Genomic DNA, 25,160 nt, shown 5'->3' with positions numbered 1-25,160 from the left:
AGCCATATCCACACTCCTGATCACTGCAGTTAAGATATGCAGATAGACCTGTAGTCTAAAGACCAAAATAAAGCAGTATAGGAATACCTAATTCTTGCTTAAAGTTCCAGTTTTAAAACCACAGTGATGAGATTTCCATAAGCTTTGCTTTCTACAGCCATTCCAGCACAGCGTGGCAGTGAGTCACAAATACAGTCACACAGACACAAGTTCCAGGTTTGCAGAACACAAAAGCCATTTTCCAAAGCAGCACAGCACAAGAAAAATCTTCATAGCAGCATAGCTCCCTCTCCAGCACAAGGTAAATCCACAGCAGGAAATGAAATAACAAGGTTGTCCAGGAGTGTTTTTTCTTAATGACAATTCTGATTAGTATTTATGGTGATTTTAGGAAAAATTTAACCAGCTACACAATTTAAATAAGATGGAAGTACCCTTTCCAGCTTCCTTCCCACACTAATTTTCACATTTAGTAATATTTATTAAGATAAATTTGGATTGTATTTTTTAATTGTTAAAATATTGAGATTTTGCATATGTTCACTAAATAAATTCAATGGGGTGGGTAGAAATACTTACAGAAATAACTAATCACAAGAACACTGTCATAAACAAATTACATAATAACCAGAACCTGATTTCCTATGATTTAAAAACCTTTTTCCCCACCACTCTCTTACTCCAGCTACTGCAAGCTTCTCCAACACCCTTCAAATACACCTTCCTGACACAGGACAGCAAAACTCTGACACCTGCCCAAACCAGAGGTGTTAATTCAGCACTCCCTGCCCAGCAGGCAATTCCAATGCATTTTCATGGTTTGTCTTTGAGACCCAGATCTCCTGATTTGGTTTTAAGACTAGGCTAGAAGAAGTTCTCGCTTGCAAAGCCTGTTGGGTACCTGGAAGATTTTGAAACACGCAACTTCTCTGGAATATTACCTGTCCTTAGAAGTTATAAAAATTGGTATTTTAGCATTCGCTACTATTTTCAGTCTAGGACTGATTTATATGCACATCAAGGGATTTATTAGCATGTAAAGTTCATCTTAGCACCTCAACATGCTAACGTGGAGATTACTTACATTAGCTGATGCAGTTTAAAGCAAATTAAAATTGTATTTTAAACCTACCACAGCACAAAGATGTGAGACCCTTTTTACTTCACAGACTATTCTAGACAAAAGCATAAGCCAGTGTCCTCTGGCTCTTAAATCTACCAAAGCCAAATGTAATTTCTATGCTGAAGAATAAAAACGAAAGTTTTGTTCAAAGAAAACCTCACTGTAGAAGAGGACAGAACTCACAGAAAATCTGAACAGGACAACAGGTGGGACCTTTCACCTACCTCAGACTAGCACATTACTTAAGTTGCTCATTCTTAAAGTGAAAAAAATCAGGCTGTGTACTATATCATGGCAGTTACAAGGACAGTTGCATTTTTATTATATACTCCCCATGCTCCTAGTAACAAACTACAAAATACCTAATTCTGCAAAACATTCTATATAGTGCATTTTTGACTGATTTTATCAGTCATGCAATGCAAACAAAAGTAGTAAAGAGGTCAACCCAAGCATGCAGCTGACTGATGGCCAGTATTCTGCTTGCTACCACAGACCTGCCAAACCTTTGTGGGAGGATAAAGAAAAAAAAAAGAAAAACAAAAGGTCCAATTTAAAAAATGCACTAAAGGGTACTAAAAGATGCAGCTTTTTTTTTTTTTTTTGTGGTTGTGAGACTGACTTCCCTTTACTATTTGCATTTGTGTTTATGTTCAAATTGTTCGTAAGCCCACAGATAGCTGGCTGCTTTGCCAGCTAAAATTTCAATTTTAACCCTGTAAACATGACTTACCATTTACACAGCTCTTTATATGTCAAACTTCATTCATGTTTGACAGAGCAGTCACCTTTTATTGCATGAAAAATGAAGTAAAATTCAACATGTACCTTGTAAACAAATAATTACTTGGGACACACATGGAAACAAAGTTTAATTTAATGGGAACACAATAGATTCTGCAGCATATAACTTGATTATCTTTCAAGACAAGATCTTGGGCCTAGGCTACGTGGATAATTTGTCTAAGACAGGAGAAAACTCAACACAATAGAAACACTATTTTAGTTTTTATTCAGGATTTTACAAAATGAGCCCTGTAGCCAAACTGCATTACATTTGCTTTTCTTTTTCAAAGTAAAAAAACAAGTAAGGAAAATAATTCTGCTACACGCAAAGAAATGTTTTTTGTATTGCAGCTATCAAAAATAGATCCATACTTTGCTGAACCCATTTCTCAAAAGCATGCAGTACTGAATAGGAATGAAAATCCACACAGGGAGCAGATGATTCAGATGATTTTGGAGCAAAGACCACTGCCATCCTCCAAAATTTCTCAGACCACCACCAAAACTCACTGTCAACTTTTGTGTTTAATTGTAGTTCTGCAAAGTCACTGCAAATTATTTTTCCCTGCCTGTCAGGTCACAACTAAGGAGCCACTAGAACACAGGTGAACCAGAAACACTTCTTATTTCAGGGTCTACAAACACACACACACTGGTAGCACCTCCTGAGCACAAACAGTATGGTACAGGAAGAAGCAGTGAACTCTTTTACACACTTCTGGTGATTTTAAAGAAACAACAGATCAATTAGCATGGGTGCTGAGTGTTCAACTGCTTTCAAGGATCTCCTCCTCCCCAGGAGCCACATCTCCCTCACTGCAGAAGCTGCCTGCAATCCCTGCTCCCCAAGGCTGTATTGCTGCTAGACACAAAACCAGGTACTGCTTTGCTGGATCACTGGGAGACAGAAACCAAGGGCACACCTACAGAATTTACTCTGCCTTTAAGAAGCAGAAGGTAAAATAACAAAACTGTTATTTGCATAGGGGAAAAAAGCATGTGCAATCTATAAACTTCAAACTGGAAAGCACTGCAAAAAAAATGTTTCAATTGCCTTAAATTAAAGGAATTAAAGCATTTGCAGCATGTGAGGCAGACAAAAAAACCAGAGATCCCTCAAAGCATCTCACTTTCTGATGGCCTTAGAGAAATGCACAGGACTGTCTACAGAGCACAAGTCCTGATAGGATACTTGCTGAGTCAGGTAGTTCAAGCAGTCCATCTGTTGACTTTTGCTACGTTTTTGCCTTTTTTTAACTTATTCAAGGATTCTTGTTTCCAAAGGAAAAAAGCTCTCTCAGATATAAATGTGATCAGGGACCTGCTTAGTGATTAACCCAGCTGAAACCAGTAAAAGAAGACCCAGCTTTTATAAGAACAAAGGCATTCAGGACTCATTCTTAATGGGATTCCTCAGTAGAAAAAGAAAATTCTAATGAAGGACCATTAAAATATCAGAAAAAAAAATCACAACAAGGAAAGCATGACAGACACTGAAGTACAAGGAATGTTCAAGTTGTGTCACAGCTGTCCTTGTCCCTATAGAAACCAGGAGCTGCCTGAAGAGGCAAGGGAGCAACACTAAGGTAGAAAATCACAGAAAAGTGTCAGAAAACTGTTAAAGGAGACCCGTTTGAAAAGACTCAGATACAGTAAGCCTGTGGTAACACAGACACCAGACCATCACAGAAAGCAAAGCACTCAGAACAAGAATGCCAGGTGGGCATGGACACACGCTGTGCAAAGTACATGCCACACATGGAAGAAAAACTGTTAAGCAGAAATGACATAACATTATTTCTTGCTACAATACGCCCTGAGAAAAAGGACAGCTAAGAGAATTATAGTATGTTTCTTTGTAGCAAAAGAAATACCACCAGGATTCAAAATTGACACAATCACAGACAATACACCCTAATGTATAATACAGGCAAGTTTCTGCCTTGCACTTAACACAGGCCTCAAACATAACCAGGATACTTCACCTACAGAAACATGCAACAATGAATACCAGTAAAGAGGAAAAACAGCAAGAAAGTCTGCACTGGACTCTGGGACAGAGTCTAAAAACCTCTAACAGCATTTGCCAACTCATTTTGCCTGCTAAGTGAATTTTAGCATTTACATTCCCTGCTCAGTTATCCCAGATATAATATTGACGTGGCTTTACTGATCCTTATGCCTAAGACAGCCCATAACCATGAGGCACTTTCTACACAGCCTCTGACAGCATAGTGTATAAATTATAAATTATTAAACTTAATAAAACCTTAATAGCAGCAGACTCTACAGGCATAGGTCTTACCACAAAATAAAGTTTTGGAAAGATTTTCCTTTTATCCCAGTAGTGTTTGAATGTCTACTGTAATAGAGTAAGATTAAACTGCCTGCAATTACAGAGGCAGCACACGCACAGAACCAAGTTACAGTGACAATACCACCGTGTATGATGTCATTACTTATCTTAAAAAGAAAATAGAAAAGAATCTGAAGTTAAACCTGCAAAGAAACTTAAACAAGCAAATAAAAAAACCCAAAAAAATCCAATCCTTAAGGGCATGATCCTTAATTGCCTAGACGTCATATACTAGACACGTACTTACTGAAACACTACCACAGACTTTAGGAAGCACCACTCACAACCTCTCTAACAAGCAGTCCAGTCTGATCTATGACAGAATTCACTGGGCACAAAGACCACCAAATCAAGATTTCTCAACACCACTTGAAAAGCAGCACTTGACGGGAATGCTTGTGCTGTATCAACCACACCAGAAATAGATCAGGAAAAATTGCATGACATAAGGACTGAGAAGCAGAGTCACTGCAAAACCCTAATTACACGGCAGACAAACAGAACAGAGAAAGGCAAAATATGAATCACTCCAAGATAAATTAGTTTGTCTAGCCACTGCCTGATAAAATGATTATAAATCCTAACAAAATAAAGACCAAGTATTAAAGTAATAGACAGCACTACCTCCTCAAAAATACCTGATGGTCACAGCACGGTTACTGACATGCCCATTACTGACAAGCCAAAGCATTGGAAATAAACCTCAAAAAACTAAAGCACCCAGGAAGAAAGCCTAACAAGAGAACAGCATACTACACAGATGTTCCAAAAATGCATGTGGAGTGGTACAGGCAGGATGGAGCAGGCAGACAGGAGCTCCAGTGAAACCACACTGAAGCAGAAATGCCACTGTTACTGCATTCCAGCAATTTCATTATATGTATTACCAAAGTAATAACCCAAACAGGAGCTTGAACAGTTCCTGAGCAGAAACACCAGCAAAAGCATCTTCCTGAAAAAGGATATACATATCTAAATAAAAGGACCAGACACCTCTGATAAGACAAGCCCTGTGACATGGGATATGGTTTCTATACGTGCTAAGCTGCGCTCACAAGCTATTTAATGACAAGCCTCTTCAGTCTTCTCTCTCACATACAAACCCAGCCTGTGTGCTGTGCAGTGCAGCGGCACCTACACCAAAAAAGATATAATCAGCACATCCATTAATAAGTGTCTATTTGTAACAGACAATTAAATATTTCATAATTTCATTCACTCCAATTTGCCATAAGTAAATTCGTATTGACTTTAAATTAACTAGCTCTAAATGTTTCATGTTCACACCAGTGAGGATTTGTTTCTTAAGTAACACTGATACGACCCAACTGATTCTAACTGGTAGGTTAAAACAAGTTTCATCAAGAAGTAGTATGATAATAGTTCACCTTTGCAAATGTTTAACAAACATTGCAGACATACAAAAAGGGGAAACCACATTTCCTCTCTATCCAAGCAAATACACCCAGGTGTCCTCAGTCACCAATCACCCACACCAAGTGCTTTGGCAGAACACCTCCTCTCTACATCAAGAAAATTTTGCATACAACAAATTGTAATGTTTTCACTTTAATCAAACTCCTTAGTGCCCCATTTTAGATGAAAACTTGAATTGCACGTCGTGCAAAATTTTTAATTGATATTGCCACCTAGTGGCTTGTTTCAACAATATTAAATAATCATAAAAGCCAGCAGGAGAACATCAACTTCTACAATAAGTTTCCCAAAACCCATCAGATACAGTATTTCACCAGTATAAAAAAATCTAATAGTGCTTTCCACCCAAAACAAAGGAAATCCCCAAGGACTACTTACAGAACTAAGCCTAAGGTAGTACACACTCCTTATAATAAAATTATTTCTATGGGCAGAATAAAACAGCATCATAAAATCATTTGGTTTGTTATGTAATAATGCAATATTGAAAAACTCTCCAAACACAGATTTTCGTAGTGGTACTTCTCCTCTGAAATTATTTATAAAGATTACTTTTTTTAATTTCTTGAATACAAAATAGAGAAGAGGAACATATTTCCCATCTCTCTGGTATTCAGTTTACTGTAGGTCTGTTGTTGTACGTTTCACGTCAAGGTGATGTGAGTACCCTAAATACAGAAAACAAAATGCAGAACAAGTCCTAATATAAGGGAAACCAACTTTCAAAACACTTCTGCTGGCAAGTGCATTTTAGTTGTAAAAGAAACTAAAAACTAGACAAGAAGTTCTTAGTATTTATGCAGCTTTTCCATTGCTATTTCATATAACAAAATTGTTTAGGTTGGAAAAGACCTTTCAGATCATCAGCTGGAACCATTAACCTAGCATCACCATGTTCACCACTAAACCATGTCACTAAGGCCCACATCCACATGCCTTTTGAACGCTTCCACAGATGCTAATTCCATTCTTTCACTGGGCAGCCCATTCCTTTGGCAATCTGACCACCCCTTCAGTGAAGGCATTTCTCCTAATACCCAACCTAAGCCTCCCCTGGCGCAACTTGAGGCCATTTCCTCTGGTCCTGTCACTTGTTCCCTGGGAGAAGCCAACCCCCACCTGTCTGCAGCCTCCTTTCAGGCAGTTGTAGAGAGTGATTAAGGTCACCCCGGAGCCTCTTCTTCCGGCTGAACACCCCCAGCTCCCTCAGCTGCTCCTCATCAGACCTGTGCTCCAGACCCTTCCCCAGCTCTGTTCCCTTCTCTGAACTCGTTCCAGCACCTCAATGTCCTTCTTACAGTGAGGCACTGAAAAAAAAATGAACACAGGATTCAAGGTGTGGCCTCACCAGTGCCAAGTACAGAGAGACAATCACTGCCTGGTCCTGATGGCCACACTATTGCTGGTACAAGCCAGGATGCCATTGGCCTTCTTGGCCAGCCAGGCACACACAGGCTCATTGTGACCCAAACCTACACACAAAATAGAGTCCTACAGTTACAGATAACCCTGCTCTCTGTTCAGACTACAGCCATCTTCAGTATCTTGTGGAAACATTGGTGCTTATTACGCAGCATTAGTAAAAGCTAATTGACAAGACTGTAATTTTCATCCTTTCTGCTTCTACATCCCTATTTCTAATGGACAAAGACTTTCTTTTTACCTTGCTGCTTAAAAAAACCTACATAATTTTCATGTGTCTATCCATCCAAGCTTTTTTTACAGCATGAGGTTCAACAAGACCAATGCCAGGTCCTACACTTTGGTCACAACAAGGCCAGGCAGCAGTACAGGCTTCAGGCAGTGGCTGGAAAGCAGCCCAGTGGAAAAGGACCTGGGAGTGCTGGTCTACAGCAGCTGAACATCAACCAGTGCATGCTCAGGTGGCCAAGAAGGCCAATGGCATTATTATAGTACAGCCCACAAATATATATATTCACATACACATAGAGAAAGACTGGTTATTACTCCACTTTTTTTTTTTTACACATTTTATATAAAAATTATACTGATGTCATAATCAGGAAAGAAAAAAGCTTTTTTTTTTCCTTAACCTTGAGGAGATACACAGACCAGGTCTTTTGCTTATAATATCATTCTCTAAAATACTCAAAGAATCTCTCCATTATTTGCTGCCATGTTTCTGATCTACTTTAGAACACTAAGTATTTCTATAATGAAGGAAGATAATACCTTGAAAATGCATTCAAGCCCTTTCAATATTTAGCTAAAATGTTTATTCAATACACAATGCTACATAGTTTTGTCTTCTTATACCTCAAAGCCCTTAGAGCCTCTTTCATGACTTCAGGTACAAAAGTTCTATTGTGAGAAGAAATAACAGCTTTCTAATGAGGTGCTGAATAACTACATGTTAAATGTAAATAAATCAAAAGCTACTCTGCAAACCACCAATATTTAAAGATACTACTTCAACAAGATCCAATCTTCATAGGTCTTCCCTTCCTCATAAAATTTCTGCTTGTACTTTCTGCAAATACTTTCTCAGATGTGCTGATTTAAGTACCATCTTTTGAATTCCCACATCATCCATCTTCCTGCAAAAAGGCCCAGAATGCCACTTCACTCAGCCATCACCAGATCAACACTAAATTTATGCCTCGTCACTTCCTAACTGCCTCTTGCCAGCTTTGAAATCACCTGAGCAGATGCAAGTCCAGAACAGCAATTTTATGTATTCAGCATATTTGCATCCAGGCTACCTGAACAGAGAACAGTGATGACTGCTCACCACAGTTCACACTAAGCAAGACCATGGAGCCAATAAAAAACACTGCTGCCATTGTTTGTAATGGGCCACAGACTTTGCGTTAAGGTGAGCCTTGGGACTTACCACTCTCTGTCTGAAGATTTGGCCTGCCTGGAGATTTGTTTTAGCATTGAACAGAAACAGCCCACTGATCAAAGGACTATTACCTACTTTGTTTCAGCTGTTGCTTCACCTTTTACAGTTGTGCGTGTAGCAGCCATTGTTATACATAATATAGCAATAATAATTATTCTGTGTAAATAACCATTTAAGATGCTGGAATAAAATGCAGTATCAAGCATTCAAGACCTGGAGCCACTGCAGAGGACTAGAAAGTGACAGGATGATACAGAGACTTGGGGCTACAAACATCTCACCAGTGGTCAGCTGCTGGCTGCAGAACTGCAACCTGTGAGCTGGGCAAAACCACTCACAGAAGGAACAAAGAACAGGCATCAAACTGATGTAAAATACACCACTATATAGTAAATCTGGATGGCTTCACATACATTGTAACATGGATTTACAAGGCAGCACAGAAACAACATGTAGAATCACATAAAAATTATTCAAGTGGATTTCAGAATAAGGAGTAAAAAGCTACCAACATCAACCTCAGACCTTTCAGCAGGGCCAGGAGGCTGATGTCTGGCCATATCCCTCCCTTCTCCCAAATAAAAGCATCCACCCCAGAAGAGTAGGCATAGCACTGGAGAAAGAGCAGGTACTACAAAGTTTGGGTATGTATCATTTTGTCTGTAAGCAACTGGAAACAAATGCTGATATCACTGTAACTCAGCTCTCAATAACTATTTGATTGGCCCTTTAAGACTATAGCAACCTCTCTGAAAGCTGTGCAACAAAGCAGTGAGGAGAGACTCCAAGATTTGGAAGGGCAGATACAGATGAATCCATTAGCAGCTATTTAACCTGCACAGAAATACAGGTCCAAGCTGCATTAATAGAATACCTCAGCAGCTGGTGGGTGCAGATCATGCTGCAAACGTGGGAGATAAACAGTGAAGAACTTCAGGATGAGAAAGGACACAGCTGGAATGGTCACTGGATTCCTCCTTCCCAGCCTCCATAAAGAGAAGAGTTCAGAATTAATGTATCATCCTCTAAATAGGACAATGCATTACTAGGAGGGGACATAGCAGGCCATTTTATTTATACATACAAACACACACACATTCTCTCTTCACCTCACTAAGTCTCCATTTCCAATTTTCCCAGAATTATTAGAGCATTTTGGGTGCCTGCTCACATTAACTGGAGTACATGCACATTTTTTCCCCATCAGTGACACCCTACATTGTACATCAGTCTTTCCATCTTCTGCTAAAGCAATAGTCCCCTGACTCTGGCTTCTGCCCTGTCTTCTATTTCCTTTCTCCAAACACCCCCCCTTTATATTCATGTGTATCTGCTAAGATAAGGCAATGTCACTATATGCTCACTGACTTTTCATTCTGATATTCTAGGTATATTCTATTTACTGGCAGCAAATCACAGCTTTGCTGCTTTCCATCACTGCTGATAAAAGCCAAAATTAAATTCTATGCTGTGAAATGGGTTGAACATGCTTTTAATTCTTGATTAGGTTTTATTTCCACATGATCTGTAATAATTCAGTTTGAAGGAAATTATATTATCTTAAAAACAAGGCAGATTGCTCCTTTTTATTTCACTTATTTATAATATCATCCTACATTGATGGGAACACCACAAGAAGCAAACCCAAGAACAAAGGTGATAATACTACGCAAAGAAGTGAGAAGAGACCAATTTTTCTACTTTGTGGTTTTTAGCCTCTCCTGGAACACTAAGAGATTACATACTTCATCCCTGCTATGAGACTATTACCTCTGTAGAGTGCTAAGGGACTTTATCTACTGAGTTTAAATGATATTTAAAGACTCCCAAATTAAGTTCCTTATGTTAAGGCAGTATTTTATGTACATACACATACATAGCTATTGCTTATTACTTATGCCAATGCAAATGAACTGTGAAATATGAAGTATAATGTATTGGCATAAACTGTGGAGAAAAAAAATTGGCTAAGGATACAAGCACTGAAAAGCAATAAAATCTTTGTCTTAGCTTTGCAGTATTATTTTAAACCAACTCCTTTATTACCAATGTAAATTTCACAGCATCAAAATTGAAATACACTACAGAACAAAATCTGAGAAAAAGTTTGAAAAGCAGACTGTGAGAATTACGATTCTTCTTGCTGGAGATTGCTGCTTTGCAACAATCATTGCTAAATCAAACATACCAGCATCTGGTGCACCACAGTTCAGAGCTTAACATAGTAATTTAAACCATGCACAGTTTCAATTCAACTTAATACCTCGGACTGTGAACTGTAATTAGGAAGAAGCTGGCACACATTCAGTTCCATTGTCCTTGCATATTAACATTGCTGTGTCTTAAAAACACTCTGAATAAACTAACAAGACAAGCACGTTCTCTGCACTTTGCCCATCAGGTCCTGATGCTAAGAAACAACTCTCAGAGGTCCCATGTGGTTTGGTTTGCTTTTTTAAGTTTTTGCTAACTCTTGCATTATTTTCATTATTTTTGCCATAATTAAACACATACTGTATAGATTTGAGAGACACTGTCAACACATATATAATGCCACTTTCTGATTTAAAACCTCAGTCACATTCTTCTACTTAAATGTATGTCCTCCATAAAAATTCCCACTTATTGAAGAAATCACATAAAGTGATTTTTAGCAATCTATGCATCTCACAAATAAACTGAAAAGATAATTATTTGCTGACACTTAACTTTCTGGTGTTAAAACCATCATAAGAGGACCTTCTTTTACAGTTTCATAGTTTTATTTTTAAAGTTGCTTTACTACTTGACGTACTTGTCTAAAATTTTGATTGTTTTAGAGTGGGAAAGAAGACAGCATAGCAATGCAAATATGTCAAATTGTTTGATTTAGATTGCAGCACAATTAGGAGAGTGAATTATTCCTTTTTACATGTATAGACCACAAGTTAGCACATTCCTTTTTCATCATTAGCAAAGGCAGAATATCAGACAAAGCCATTAAGAGAGCCCTAGAATTTTAACTACAATATGAATTCTGCTCATTAGACACTGATACATACAGTAAACCCACACACTGATGTATAGAAAAAACTGTAATGAAAACAGCAAAACTTTCAAAATAAATCTGTGGTTTTGTTTCAATATATGTATTCAGCTGTGGTTTATTTTAACATTCCTTTTAGTTGCAGCTATTAAAAATTCTCTGTATTCACTGGCATGGCGAAGCACAAGGCAAGGATTAAGACAAGCTGCTACTGCAGAGAAGGTACAAGTGGAAGAGAAGGAGTCTGATCTACTTAAACTTTATCTCAAGCTTTCATAATGCTACAATTAGGACAAGATATGGCACCCTGTGAGACACAAGCTACTGAGAGTCATTCTGGAAACAAAAAATTAGATCAAAATGATTATTTTAAAAGGGTAACATCTTTATTCCCAAGACAAATATTCTCATTACACAAAACTGATTTTCTGGCTTCAGAAATAAACACTAGAGAATACAAATATACTACTTTTCAACTGTAGAAACAGGATAAATATTTTTATTTCCTGCACCATGTTTCTTATACAATATGTCGAAAATTTGTCAAACTTTATTGCAACATTTTTAGATAAACTAAAAATCAATTCTCAATAGCACTTGTTTTAGACAATTGAAGAAAAATAGGTATTGTCTTTTGGAATATATAGTTTCAACCTTGGTTTTTTTCCGGATTTACAAGCAACCTGGATTAGCAGTGAGAACACAACACTTAAAAGTAACTGATCCATACTAAACACCAAAGTAGCTATGTAACAGGTATCTGGTGATCTAAAATATACTGGTAGCTTCAGCATAGTTCTTTATAGCTCTATTTCACATTTTGAGCCACTCTATTTCACATTTTGAGCCCACTCGAGACTCACATGTGCTTTCACATCCAGCTTCTTCAAGAGCCTTGACTGGCTGGTGTGCCCAAATTATGTTTGCCCACAGCACCATTGCTGAGTTCATCACAAAGCGCTCAATTCCCAGAACTGTTCATTCCTGATTGAAGAGTGTCTCTATGAAATGCACAGTGTGGAAGCAAATACCGAAATCGCTGTGTGTCAACTTCTCAACACTGTTGACACAATCTAACTTACATGTTGCCATATAGCAAACATTTCTGGGAAACAAAAAAATAAACATTAAAATCTCTAATTAACATTAAAAAGAGAGGCAATGCTCTAAGCATCTGAGTGGAATTTAATTAGATGTCTAGGGACCAGCATCACGGACTTGGACACCAAGATGTGCTGGACACCATGTTACTAATATACAAAACGGGTCACCCCAAGCAATAGACTACCTTAAAAAAAAAAAGTAAATGGATAATAGTATCTGAAAAAGCATTTAAGATGATTTTATTCTTTTGAGCCAGAACTCCTAATAGTACCATGAAGCTCCTGGTTGTATCCAGGTTTCCCTGACACTTTACAACATTCACCTGGGAATAGATTCTGGCAAAAGGGATCTGTCATACTGTGCCTTCTGACACCAGGAAAGAGAACTTGAAAGAAAGCTTAAGCCTCTGATCTCCTCAGGGCTCTCTCTTTCATAAAAATGATGAATTGGGACCGCTGTGCTAAAAAGAAAAATCATTTAATGACCCATACAGCCTCATTCTAACCAAATCACCATGTGTTTGTTTTGTAACTCAGAGCTACCTGGCAGCAGTCAAGCAGCATGCTGATACCTGTTTATTAGTGAAACTTGATAGCAACGCTTCCCTCTTCATCACTCACCTTCCAACTCCATCAGTCTGTTGCTCTTATTTATTCTGCAGAAGGGTGGTAAAGCCACTGGCCATCCCTTACACACCGAAGCCTAGCACGGCCTATTATCTTGTGATTGACACTTGCACATGGCAAGTTGAAATAAGAAGTTTGAAATTCCTCAGGCATCTTAACTCTTACTTCACAAGTGAGTGAACTACTGAGCTATTACATAAGCATGGGAACCAAAACCTTAAAATAGAGCTACTTTTTCACAGCTACTGATGAAATAATCTGAATTCTTAGATTCACAACTTTAAAGCAATCCCAGGCTCATTTTGACATCAAACTCAGACCTGCAGATGGCATCAAAGCCTACAGGAAAGTAGCATTTCAAGCATGCCCATTTCTTCACTATTTTTCACTCCCGGGAAAGCCTCCCCCACCATCATCATTACCTTACTGGTTTTGGGCATGAAAGCTCTTCTCAAACACACCTCTACTGATTGACTGTACAGATTTAGTAGCTAACTCCAGTTTTACGGCTCCTTCTTGAGCCAGGTACAGAAGTGCTACACATTAGATCACCCTGCTTGGATCTAGGCTCACAGATCCTGTCAGGCTTGTGCATACTGTCAGATGCTGCAAGTGATCCACAGAGGTGGCCTTGAAAATCTAGGGGCTGCCACACTAATCTAGGTCAAACGAGTACCTAGGCCAGTATTATACCAGTGGGTGCCAGAAACATATGCTTAGAGATGAGTATACAAGTGGATCACTCTCTATTAGGACAAATTTACTTGATAGGGCTTGAGCAAACAGGGGCTTGGAAGATCACACTGCACTGACAATAGCATTCTTAAAAACTAATGGTTCTAGTTACCAGTCTTATCCTTCTTAAACCCACCTGTAACTTGGACTCTACAACATATTGCAAAGCCACATTCTGCTTTTTGTACTGTACAAAAAGAAGTTGGGTTGGAGTTTTTTTCCACTGAAGTCATTCACTGTTTTGTAATGAATAAAGGCAAGTTATTTCTTCTTCCCCTTCTATACCTGTAATGATTTTTCAGGCATATCAAAACATTCCTTAACCAGCTTTACATATCTGAAAACTACTAGTCATAAATTAAGCTGCCCAATATCCTCAATCACCTTTACTATCTCCTTCTTTGAGCAGTTTTTAGTTCTACATAATCTTTTTTGAAACAGGAAGATGTGAACTACATAACAACCATACATGTAAACCACAATTTATAGAGAAACACTATTTATTTTAAAACTTTAACTTTCAAACATTAAAATAGCCATTAAAAAAAGTTGGCTTTATTTATTACATTTTTAGTTAAGTACCTTACTTAACTAAAGTCTCAGCTGCACTTAACTGGCATTCTTTTAATTACTTTCTACGTGGATTTTAATAACTTATGCTTTCTTTTCCTAGGATTCAGTGTCCTATGGTTTTATTTCTACAGGGCACATGATCTCAAATTCCAAAGGTGCTAAGTGACCACTCTGGCAGGAGAAAGGAATAAAACCAGCTGCCTTAAAGCACACAGAGTGGGTGCAGCCTGTGTAACTGCCCACCTGGCAGCAGGATGAATCCCAACCAACGAAAGGAATATGGAATTGTTTCTTTCCTAACCACTCTAGAAGAGGGAGGAGTCACCCTCTCTATTGACTGTACCTTCTCTCTTGAAGATACCCCTCAATCATGCATTTGCTCACCTTATACCAACCTTTCAGGCAACCAGTCACAGAAACAGCAATTCCATCACACCCATCTCCAGGCTCCAAGCAGCTACCTAAGAACCTCTTCTATAGTGATTCTGTACAAACATCTATGTCCCAGTCTGTGATAAAGGAATAACATCACATACAGGTGAGCAACAACAGGAGGGTACCAAGCAGGAGACAAACAATTATTACACAGAGAAATTACTGGGGTGAAACATGAGACAAGAAAAGGCAGAGCAAAGCAAAGGGAAGAAATACATCCCAAGAGAGCTTTCTTTAGAAACATGAATATGAAACCAATACAATTTTAATACAGTTTGAAAAATAACAAACAACTGATTTTAACATCAGAATATAAGGTATATATGCTGTAGCTAGACAGCTCTGACCTTTATCATTGCAACAAGAACAGTAGAGATAAAAATTTTTTTCCTCAGGGATAGGAAAATATAATTGACCCCTAACTATAGAATACTCCCTTGCATTTTAGAAAACTGCAAACTAAGCATTGACAGTAGCTCAGGGCAACTGAAGCCCTTGATTCTTTTAACCTCCTACATTCAAATTATCGACTTTTAATTGACTAACTTCTGTTGAGGAAAAACAGTGAGGCACCAATACTGTCAAGAAGCATTATTTCACCAGAGTCTATTCAGTGGTTTGCCTTTAACCAAGAAGCTCAAGATAAGATTCCTTCAGCATTAACATTCAGAGACATTTCCTTAGCGGAACATTACTTCATTATGCAGGACATCGATATAAAAGTCAAAAGTCTGCCAGCTGCTTTGCTGGATAAAACCAGAATGTGTTACTTAGACATGCACACTATTTTAATCATAGGATTTCCCAATGTACAGCCTAAAATAAAAAAAGTACACAAGAAATGCAAAAAAAGTTAGTACCTTTACAGAGGTACACTTTGAAACTTAGACCACCTTTTTCCAGCCAAAAAGCTTGTTCAGAGTATCTTCCTTTAAATACAAAAACTTCTTCTATAGTTACCTTAGGCTCAGATGCAGACTGCTGCAATTCTGTTCTGTAACTTGTGCTTTATTATATCAGGCTTATTTTTCCAGCCACTTCTCTACATACTTTCTGCACACTATCAGAAATCCATCCGAACATAATAGTTTCCAAAAGCAGAGTTCATCCTAAAAGGTGTATTACTGGGGTAGAAAGCAGACACAAGAAGACTGCTGTCAAAGCTCTGCCAACTTCAGACAGGACCATCCTTCTCACACTTACCATGTGCTGTAACTGTTAACAGATTAGAAGTGAAAAATGAGAAAACAAGGATAAGAGTTGTAGAGAAGGGGAAAAAAAAAAGAAGTCTTGCTATGAAAACTGGAAAGTGAGGGCTGTAACTTCAAATATATGAAGGATGAGACACAGTACTTTAAAAACACAAATACTGGGAGCTGTAATGACAGGTAGAGAGACAATTTTTTTGTTTCTTCAGATATTAATAAAATATTTTTAATTTTTTTTAAGCAGCCTAGTAGAACACTGCTCATTCCCAAAGTCCCCATAGGCAATTAGAACAGAATTAGTTATTGATTATAAAACTATAGGTTAGATTGCAAAGACAACAATCTGGTAGAATCACAACAAAAGCAATCACTGCTAAAAGGGAAGGGATCAATTATGAATACAACTGCTATATAGTTACATTTTCATCAGTCCTGTCCCTTTCTTCTGTAGATAACTGAGGTCACCTCATTCGCTTTCATTAGATATTGGCATAACTTTGGGTTCTATCCTTCTGAATCTTTCCTAATCCTCCTCTTTAAAAGCTTTTAAAAACTTAACATTAGCTTCTCTGACATTCTTCAGTAAATCATCCCAAGAAGAAAAAGAAAAATCCAACCAACAACTTCAGAAACATTACACTTGAGGGGCAGATACAACACCACTGCAGACTGTGAGAGTTTATGGTCATTCTCACATAGAAAGGCCAAGAGCTTCATCTGTAGCCTTTGGTCAGGGCCCAGAATATATTCAGTCAATACTCATGAGAACAGGAACTACCTAATAGATGCTGCTTCTAAGAAAAGAAACTTACTGAAAGAGGCTGAAAAACACTGTGGTAGAGGAACACTAACAAACAAAAGCAGTGAATTACTTTTACACATTTAAGATTTCATAATAATGTTATATATCCTAAACCTTGATAGCTGTACAATACTTGTGGGTTCAAGAAATTAGATATCTGGAAGTTCACAGTACAGAAATCTGGCACTTCCCATGTTAACCAACATGGATATACTGCACCACTACGAAGTAGTATCACATGGTCTATATCACCTGTTCTAAAGTGCTGCTTAAAAACAAAACCAAAATCAGTCTTTGTATTTGGATTTATATATTTCTATCAAAATATGCAGCACACATAATCCTCTCGCCATAGGTCCACACACCATCATCTGGATTTTTTTTTACTTACAAAATGCTTTCCTTTAACTTTGGATAAAAATGTACAGTTGACGTGCTAAAGAGGACAACTCTAACTGGTTTTTGTCATATTCACTTAGAAATAAAGTCAAGCAAAAAAAAAATATCCAAGGTAGAAGTTCACCCCAGTTGAAGGCAGCACTAGTCTGAACACAAAGAGCCTACCATTCTGCTGAACGCAAAAGGTAATATACCTGAGGCCATCTGTTTGCACTAAGTGAAGGACAGTAAACAGGCTTGTCTGTCTGTAAGCACGTTTATCTCTCTCTGAGCAGACTCAGGCATCTGTTAAAATCACTATTTCACAGACCTCTCTCAACACAGACCTCCACTTCAAGGAGAAATAAATTGCAGAGGACCCAAATTAACAATTTTGATTAATCTTTTATCCAGCTAAAAAAATACATAAGTAGTTTGCACACACTTCATGCAAGTCCATCTATTATAACCAAAATCAAGTGCTAACTTATCTTAATACAGTGAGATATTCTGTTTCAATAGCCTGGATGTTTGATTTCAAAGTAAGGCCGTATCAAGTAAATTTTATTATTACATGCAACTATAGATATAGTCTTGATTCAAGACAAAGTGCTTTCTCTTCAGAATATGAGACACTTAGCTTCTATTTTCTTTTTTTTCCACCTTGTTGCAAAAAAAATACAGATTCACCTCCACCAGTTCTCATCACTGACTTAGGGGGTCAACACTGAGCAGCTACTGAGGACCAATCTCACAGCCTTCTTTGGCAAATAAGGTCATAACAAACAAAAAGCTATTCTGAGTACCAAAATTTTTTCTTCTTGTGTCATCATCCTAATACTCTTCAAACAAAAGCCTGCAAGTAAGCAACAAAACGATATAACTCTCCTAGCTAGTTTTACAGGAGGATTCCTGCAGTTCCCTTTGAAGCACATTGTTACCAGCATCAATGGAAGTTACTTCATGAAGCTATGACCTGGCAGAGAAAAGTGTTCCTAAGAATCACAGTTAAGAAGAAGAAAACAAAACAAAAACCTAAAAAACCTGCGTTGGATTCAAAACTAATTCACAATTTTCATGTAGTGAACAAGTTCACTGCAAGGAACTTATGCCACAGATTCTCCACCCCTCAAATCAATATTTTCATTTCCATATACTGTACATTTGATGTGCATCACAGATACCATACTCCTCTAAAACACTAGTATATGCTGTAGCAGTGGAATTTAAAGCAAGGCTAGGAACAGGACAAAAGAGATACTGAAAGAATATCTGATACTGGCTTTACTTTGGGGGCCTCAACTATTTGCAAGGAGACTTAAAAACTTGAAAGGAGTTTTGCTTTCATATAGAAGCATAAAACAGAGTAGAAGGCCTCCAGAGCATAAAAGTGGTTTGCAGAGGAAAACATACGCAGCAGAAGAGTTGACAAGATGGCTCTTGTCAACTACAGCAAAACCACTTGTTTCAGGAGGCAACTGACCAGATTGGAGCATTGCATCTAGAAATGCCGACTCAGTAAGGCAAATGGCCAGCTCCTGACTGTGCACCCCGACTTAACAGCAGCCAGTTTCTTCAGCAAAAACAAAGACTACCAGTTCTGTACTTATTAAGCGTCTGTGAAAGCAAACTTTTAACAAACTCATTCAGCAAAACATCCCAAAGCAGCTCCACTAAGAAGTGTATTAAATGTTCTATCACCTAAGAATAGAAGTTTATTAACAACCTTGTGGTTAAGACTTAACTGAAAATTTCAAAAATAACTCTGAACCTAGAGCTACAATGAAATTTAACCTATTTCCATTTTCAAACTGGCAAAAAACAAATCCATGTAACACTACCAACTGAATTTCCAAAAGGTTTCTGGAAACAAGGGAATCAATTACTGCATATCTTGCACATAACATTTGTTTGTTTCCATTGCAGTAACTCCAAATTCAAACAACTGAAAGCATAACACAGCTTTTACACAATGCTGGAGGAAATAGCACTAGTGGAACAGGATGTGAACGAAAGTTAGCTGTTGAAGTCTGATCACTGCTACACCAGCACCTCGTCCGATGTTATTTTTACCCATCTTAAAGGGGAAAAAAGCACCCATTCATTGTAACTAGAAAAAAAAAAACAAACCAAACACTTCATGGTCAGAGATATATTATTATTTCTTCCAATAGAAGTCATAAAGAAAAAGACCTTGCCCCTTGAATCATTTGCCATAGCACATAGCAACATCTCTCCCCACCACATATATATCCATCCACCATACACTGCTTTCCAGTTCTAAGACTGACGAACTAGGAGGAGAGGGGAATGAGTGACAACAGGACATATTTCCCTGTCAGAACAAAGCAGGTAGACTAGATCCCCAAGTACCAAAACAAAGACAAGAGCCAACTGGCAACTTAATGAGTCACCAATAAAGTCCCACTGAACAAAACACAGTGAAAGTTAGTGACAGAAGCATGTAATCCTTCAAGGAGAAAAAATGAAATAGTCCAAAGCCACACTGTCCTAGGAAAGAGCAAAGTGTGAACACGATAGAGATGGAAGAATGTTCCTATGGGGTTCAGTGAAAACAAGTATCATGAGAATGAAAAAAGATCAATTGACAGTGACAAGAACATGAAGAGCTAGCAGAAGACAAGGAGGGGGAAACAGAGAGCGACTTCTGTTCTTATCTGTAAGATTAACAGAGACTTAAAACAAACCAAAGGGATACGGATATCAGCATCACTGACGATTAGACACATATGGGAAGGGGAAATAGCCTGATGGTACCGAAGAGGATGAGAAAAGGACTGTCTATAGATGGGACAATGCTGCAGAAAGAAACCTCGGAACAGAAAGCACTGAGAAACGAGACCACAAAGATGAGAGAACTGGAGAGAGAATCAAGAGGAACACGTGGGCTGGGCAGATCCCCGACAAACCGGGGGTTCTCAAGGCCGGCAGCCGGAGCGCCTGGCGCGGGTTCCCACGGGGGCACTGGGAGGCCCTGCCCGAAGGATGCTGAGCCCGGCACCCGGGCTGGGGATGGCGACATCCCCCGTGGGAGGGCCGGGCCCGGGCGGGTGCAGTGCCCTGCCGAGGGAGCCGCCGTGTGTCCCGCGGGCGGCGGGACCGGGCAGCCGGGACCGCCTGCAGGGGCGTTGCGGGGCGCTGGGAGCGACGCGCGAGGGACGCACAGACAACGGAGGGGTCGCGGGGGGAGGCTCCGTCCCGGCGGGTCGGGGATCCCCGTACTCACTTTTTCGCCAGGTGCTTGTCCCTCCTGCCGGCCGCCGCGGACTGCTTGGGCCGCCGCCTGCGGGCCTGCAGGGCCAGCACTGCCGGGAGAACAGAACAGACGGGAGCCGGCGTGAGCAGCGGCGGCTGCCGCGCAGCCCCCCCACACCCCGCTCCCGCCCGGCGGCACAGCGCGGTACCTTTCCGCGAGTTCATCGCCCCGCGCCGGGCGCTGCTCGGCGGGCGCGCCGCTCCCCGGCTCGCCCGGCCCCGCTCCCGGCCCCGCCGCCAGCCGCGACCGCGCGCCGGGCACCGTCCGGCAGCATCGGCACCGCCGCCCCGCGCCGCCGCTGCGCAGGCGCGGGCGCGCCGGCGGGGCCGCGGCCGGAAAGGCGCGGGCGGGGCGGGGCGCGGCGCGGCAGGTGGCGGCGGGCGAGCGCACCTGAGGCGGGAGCGGCTCCGCGGCCGCCGTCCAGGAGCTTCGTCGGTCTGTCGAGCGAAATCGGAATTAATTTTGCCAAGTTTTGGGTCCTGGTCGGAGTAGCGGAGCGCTCCGCCCTGTTGCTGTGCCACGTTGGGAGCTGTGGCAAGGGGCAGAGGAGAGAGGCGTCATGTTCTCTCCACGGCAGCAGCTGGGGCGAGATGAGCTTTAGCTTGTCCCGAAACCTTTGTGGGGTGAGATGCCAGAACCAATTAACCTCATGGTCAAATCCAGGGAAATTAGATTTCCTTAATTCTGATTCTCCCTAAGTTGTTTGATTATCATGACGGACAAGTCTTGGCAATTGGTTTTTTCCTGCCAACGGCATCTTGTTGTCCATAGTATCAGACACTGCTCAGATTTGGCATAATAATGACCCCCTGAACGCTGTCCCTTCTTGCTTACTGTGCGCAGCATGGCTCAATGCTTGACAGTGTTATGACTGAAATTTTGTGCCATCTCTACCTTAATACCCGGGGCCAACTATGATCTGGTTAAATATCCTAAACTCCAGTCTAAGTGTGAGGCTTGTCTGGCTTATCTTCACGTGGGACTGGAATTCCAAGGCATAGTAACTGAAAGGTAACAGGACGGTCATTAAAATTTGAGGCAGAACCACCTCTCTAAATGGCCACACAAAGAATCCATAAGGATGAAGATCCTGAAAGCAGCTGCAGTCAAGGCATTGTGAGAGTGAAGGGAACTAGCAGTAATTGCTGGTCTTAAGTAATTGGATCATTGAGATTTCATCTAGACAGAAGATTGAATCCCTAGGTCTGGTTAGTTCAGCTTAGGAAGGGGAGAGCCACAGAAAGATAAAGCTAGACAACCCAAAAAGGAGGCACTACACTGTATACTGCTTTTTTGTCTGACTAGAGAGCCTGGTGAACAGAAAACAATAGGACCATGAAGTTTCTAAATTGCAGCTCTCATAAGACATCCCAGCTGCATTTCTAAATCAAAACATTTTCTGTGTCCCATCCTCCATCATAAAAGTGCACAGGAAAAAAACATTTCTGCTGCCAGTAATACACAACACTGGCAGGTCACACTTCTCCCTTACTGTAGTTAGCCTTTTAGTTCAGTGGGATAGGTTAGGTAACAGAAGGCTTTATTGAAATTTTGAAGGCTTTCTGCCGAGAAAGTTCAGGTGCGTGAAAACTAATAATAGCTGAAAGTTAAAAAAGCGGATTATGTATTTACTCATTGTTTCCAGACTAATTCTAACTTCACTGGGTAAATTGTGGGCCTGCATGAATACTTGTTCCTGTGTAGAGAATGACAGAGACAAGCAGCTGATGATGGAGAAAACAGTGAGACTTGCTTTTTTTCTTTGTCAGGGCAGTGCTGCATTAAGGTTATCTTGTGGCTATGGTTCTAGAGCAGAAACCATACCAGGGTCCTGATCATCTTTTCAGCGACTTGTGTGCCATTCTATTTACTTTAAGAGGAGTTTTATATGTAGAACTATTGGACAATTGGGTCTTAGATAAGTACAGGGAGCTTTGCTTACATCAACAGGATTATAAATCCACCAGATCAGGAGTCAGGAAGGAATTTCCCTCACGAGCGTAAAGTCAACAACATAATCAGGACAAGGGAACAATCTGCCAGCACACAGAGAAAGGAATTGTTAGGACCAGCTGGGTGTATATTACACACACAATTTCATTCAATTCTAGTGGAAACATATTTTGGGACTGTATTCTTTCAGGGTTTTGTTGTTTTCTTCCTCCCCTACTGTGCCAAGAGTCACTCAGAGGATGATCATGCAGAAGTGCAAAAAAATCACTGAGACTCTCTATGTATAGAGGATTACCATGTGCAATTAACTGACTGGAAAGTAAATTAAGGTCAGTAGAGGCTAAATATATTTCAGAAAATGAAAAAAAAAAAACAAAACCAAAACCCCCACCCTATTTCTCAGACTCAATAGACTAAGTCCCTGAGAACACAAATAGTAAATGAAATTTTTAAAAAATTACAAGAATAATTTTATTTATGTGCTTGTTAAGAAAGAATCTAGCCCGTTTATTTGAATCCACTCATTTCAGGGAAATTTCCCATCTTTATTTAAATAGATGTATTTTTCTAATGGAAATGATGAGCCAAGAGAGAAGACAAGACTAACCAGCAAAAGGCAGCATTTGCAAAATCAGTGTACAACATAAAGGTGGACTGAGCCATAAGGCATCTGCCTCTCTATGAACACTATATGGGAACAAGTGTCTGTTTTGTTGCAGGGATTACCATAGAGCTCATTCACTCTGGGAAAGGTGAGGTTCAGGTGATATGACCTATGCAGAAAGGAGGGACAACAGCAGATTTAGGTGATCTTATGTGCAAACATCAGGAGAGAAGGAGAATTAAGTATCAAATTATAGAATGGTATTTTTGCCTGCCTATAATATAATTTGGAGCAGTCACCTGATATCCACAGATGTTTGGTTTTTCCTTTTGACCTAGCTTTGAAATATGCCCCTTACACATGAAGACATTAACTTTTCATTTTGTACAGAATAAGAAGTTACTAGCAGCAGTCCGGTAAACATGATGCTGTCATCCTTCTGAGAATAATTGAAAATTCTTCCTTCAGCAGAGGGATGTTAGAAAATTTTGCCCTGATTTCTGTACCAGTTCCTTTTAGCACTGCTTTTCCCACTGTGTAGTAGCGCAGGCTCATATCCTTATTTCTGCACTTCTCAGAAATCAGGATATGAGCCAACTTCACACTGCTCTTGCACAGAATGGAACAAACATGAAATAACACATGAGGCAGAGGAAGAAAAAAAACCCAACCAAACTGTAAGTGGTGGAAAAAGGAAAAAGAAAAATTTAGTGAAAGGAAATTCCCAATTACCGGGTGAGCCCTCATTAATATGCAAGTCTAGCCTTCTCATCCTCTCGCCTTTCATTGTTGTCTCTTGTTCCTTCAGTTCCCACCCCCATTCTGAATTTCTTTTGGTATGACACACCCAAGTACGCATACAAACAATGAGTCTGTCTTTTTCTTGCTCACTTGAAGAATTTTCTGTCTACCGAAGTGGTTTTTTTTCCTCCTCTAGTATGTAAACAAAGCAAAGGACAATTCCCAGCTTGGTTTTGAGCAACACAGACAACAAACCTACAGATAGGAAGGATTAAGCAACTAACAAGCTGAGTTTCTTGTAAGGTCAAGACTACTGGCTCATCAGTGCTTAAGTATACCCACTTAACATTAGTAGGAGCATTGCACAAATTAAACAAGAAGAGTAGACTTTTTATCTCGGTAGTGTGAGGAGAAAAAATAGCAGGAAGCATGAGTCGGGATTTCCAAAAAAAAACAGAAGGTCAGAAATTCCTGTTTAGATTCCTGGCTCATTCACTGATTCATTGTGCCCTTCTTAAAGCAAATTACATGACTCACCTGACTAATTTTCTTCATCTTTAAATGGTACAGTGCATGCCAGCTACAGAGAGTTTACATTGGTAGAGAACTCTTGTTTATCATGTTAATTTGGATTACTAATGAAAGAAGAAAGACAAAGAACAAAGCAGACCGGTTTAACACCAATTTGGCATGAAATTAGAGACTAACCTATGCCCAGAAATAGCTGCATCAACCCAGATATGTATTGAATGTTGTCTAAAACAGGGCATGAACTGGCATGACTTAACTCAGATCTGAAATAGAATTAAAACAGACTCTGGCTGGAAATATTTTTATGAAAATATTTCTTCTGGTGTTGAAGCACTCAGGTTTTCAGAATGACTCATTCTAACTTCCCCCATTACTTCCAGCAGGTTCCTAAACACCCCTTCAGTTAAACTACCTCCAGTTTCCTGGGTCCTGGTCTTAAATTTCTTCATTAGACTCTACCCCTGGTTTCCAGCTCTTTACCCAGCTTGCCCTTCTCATCTTGACCTGCATCATCTCCTTTTTCAAATACACTGTTTTTTCTGAAATTCTGTTTAAATTGGATGGTTTTTTCCTTCATGCTGATTAGAGGTCAGCAAGGGA

At 39.7% G+C, this 25,160-nt stretch overlaps 1 protein-coding gene across 3 annotated transcripts in view; it reads right to left on the bottom strand.

Annotated features, from left to right (window-relative positions):
* SRPK2 (SRSF protein kinase 2) overlaps nt 1-20,953 on the bottom strand; it is a 137,088-nt gene extending 116,135 nt beyond the window's left edge. For 2 of the 3 annotated variants that reach the window (XM_048302413.1, XM_048302416.1), the window contains exons 1-2: nt 20,880-20,953; nt 20,702-20,780 (exon numbers count right to left, since the gene is read on the bottom strand). In XM_048302413.1, the coding sequence (XP_048158370.1) occupies nt 20,702-20,780; nt 20,880-20,895 (95 nt within the window). In that variant the 5' untranslated portion in view covers nt 20,896-20,953. The remainder of the gene's footprint in view (nt 1-20,701; nt 20,781-20,879) is intronic. The other variant, XM_048302415.1, reaches the window with a different exon arrangement.
* Nucleotides 20,954-25,160: the final 4,207 nt, after the last annotated feature.

The sequence above is a fragment of the Corvus hawaiiensis genome, chromosome 4, assembly GCF_020740725.1.
Source record: "Corvus hawaiiensis isolate bCorHaw1 chromosome 4, bCorHaw1.pri.cur, whole genome shotgun sequence".
NCBI classification, from domain to species: Eukaryota; Metazoa; Chordata; class Aves; order Passeriformes; family Corvidae; genus Corvus; species Corvus hawaiiensis.
This window is presented reverse-complemented; position numbering and strand designations above follow the sequence as displayed.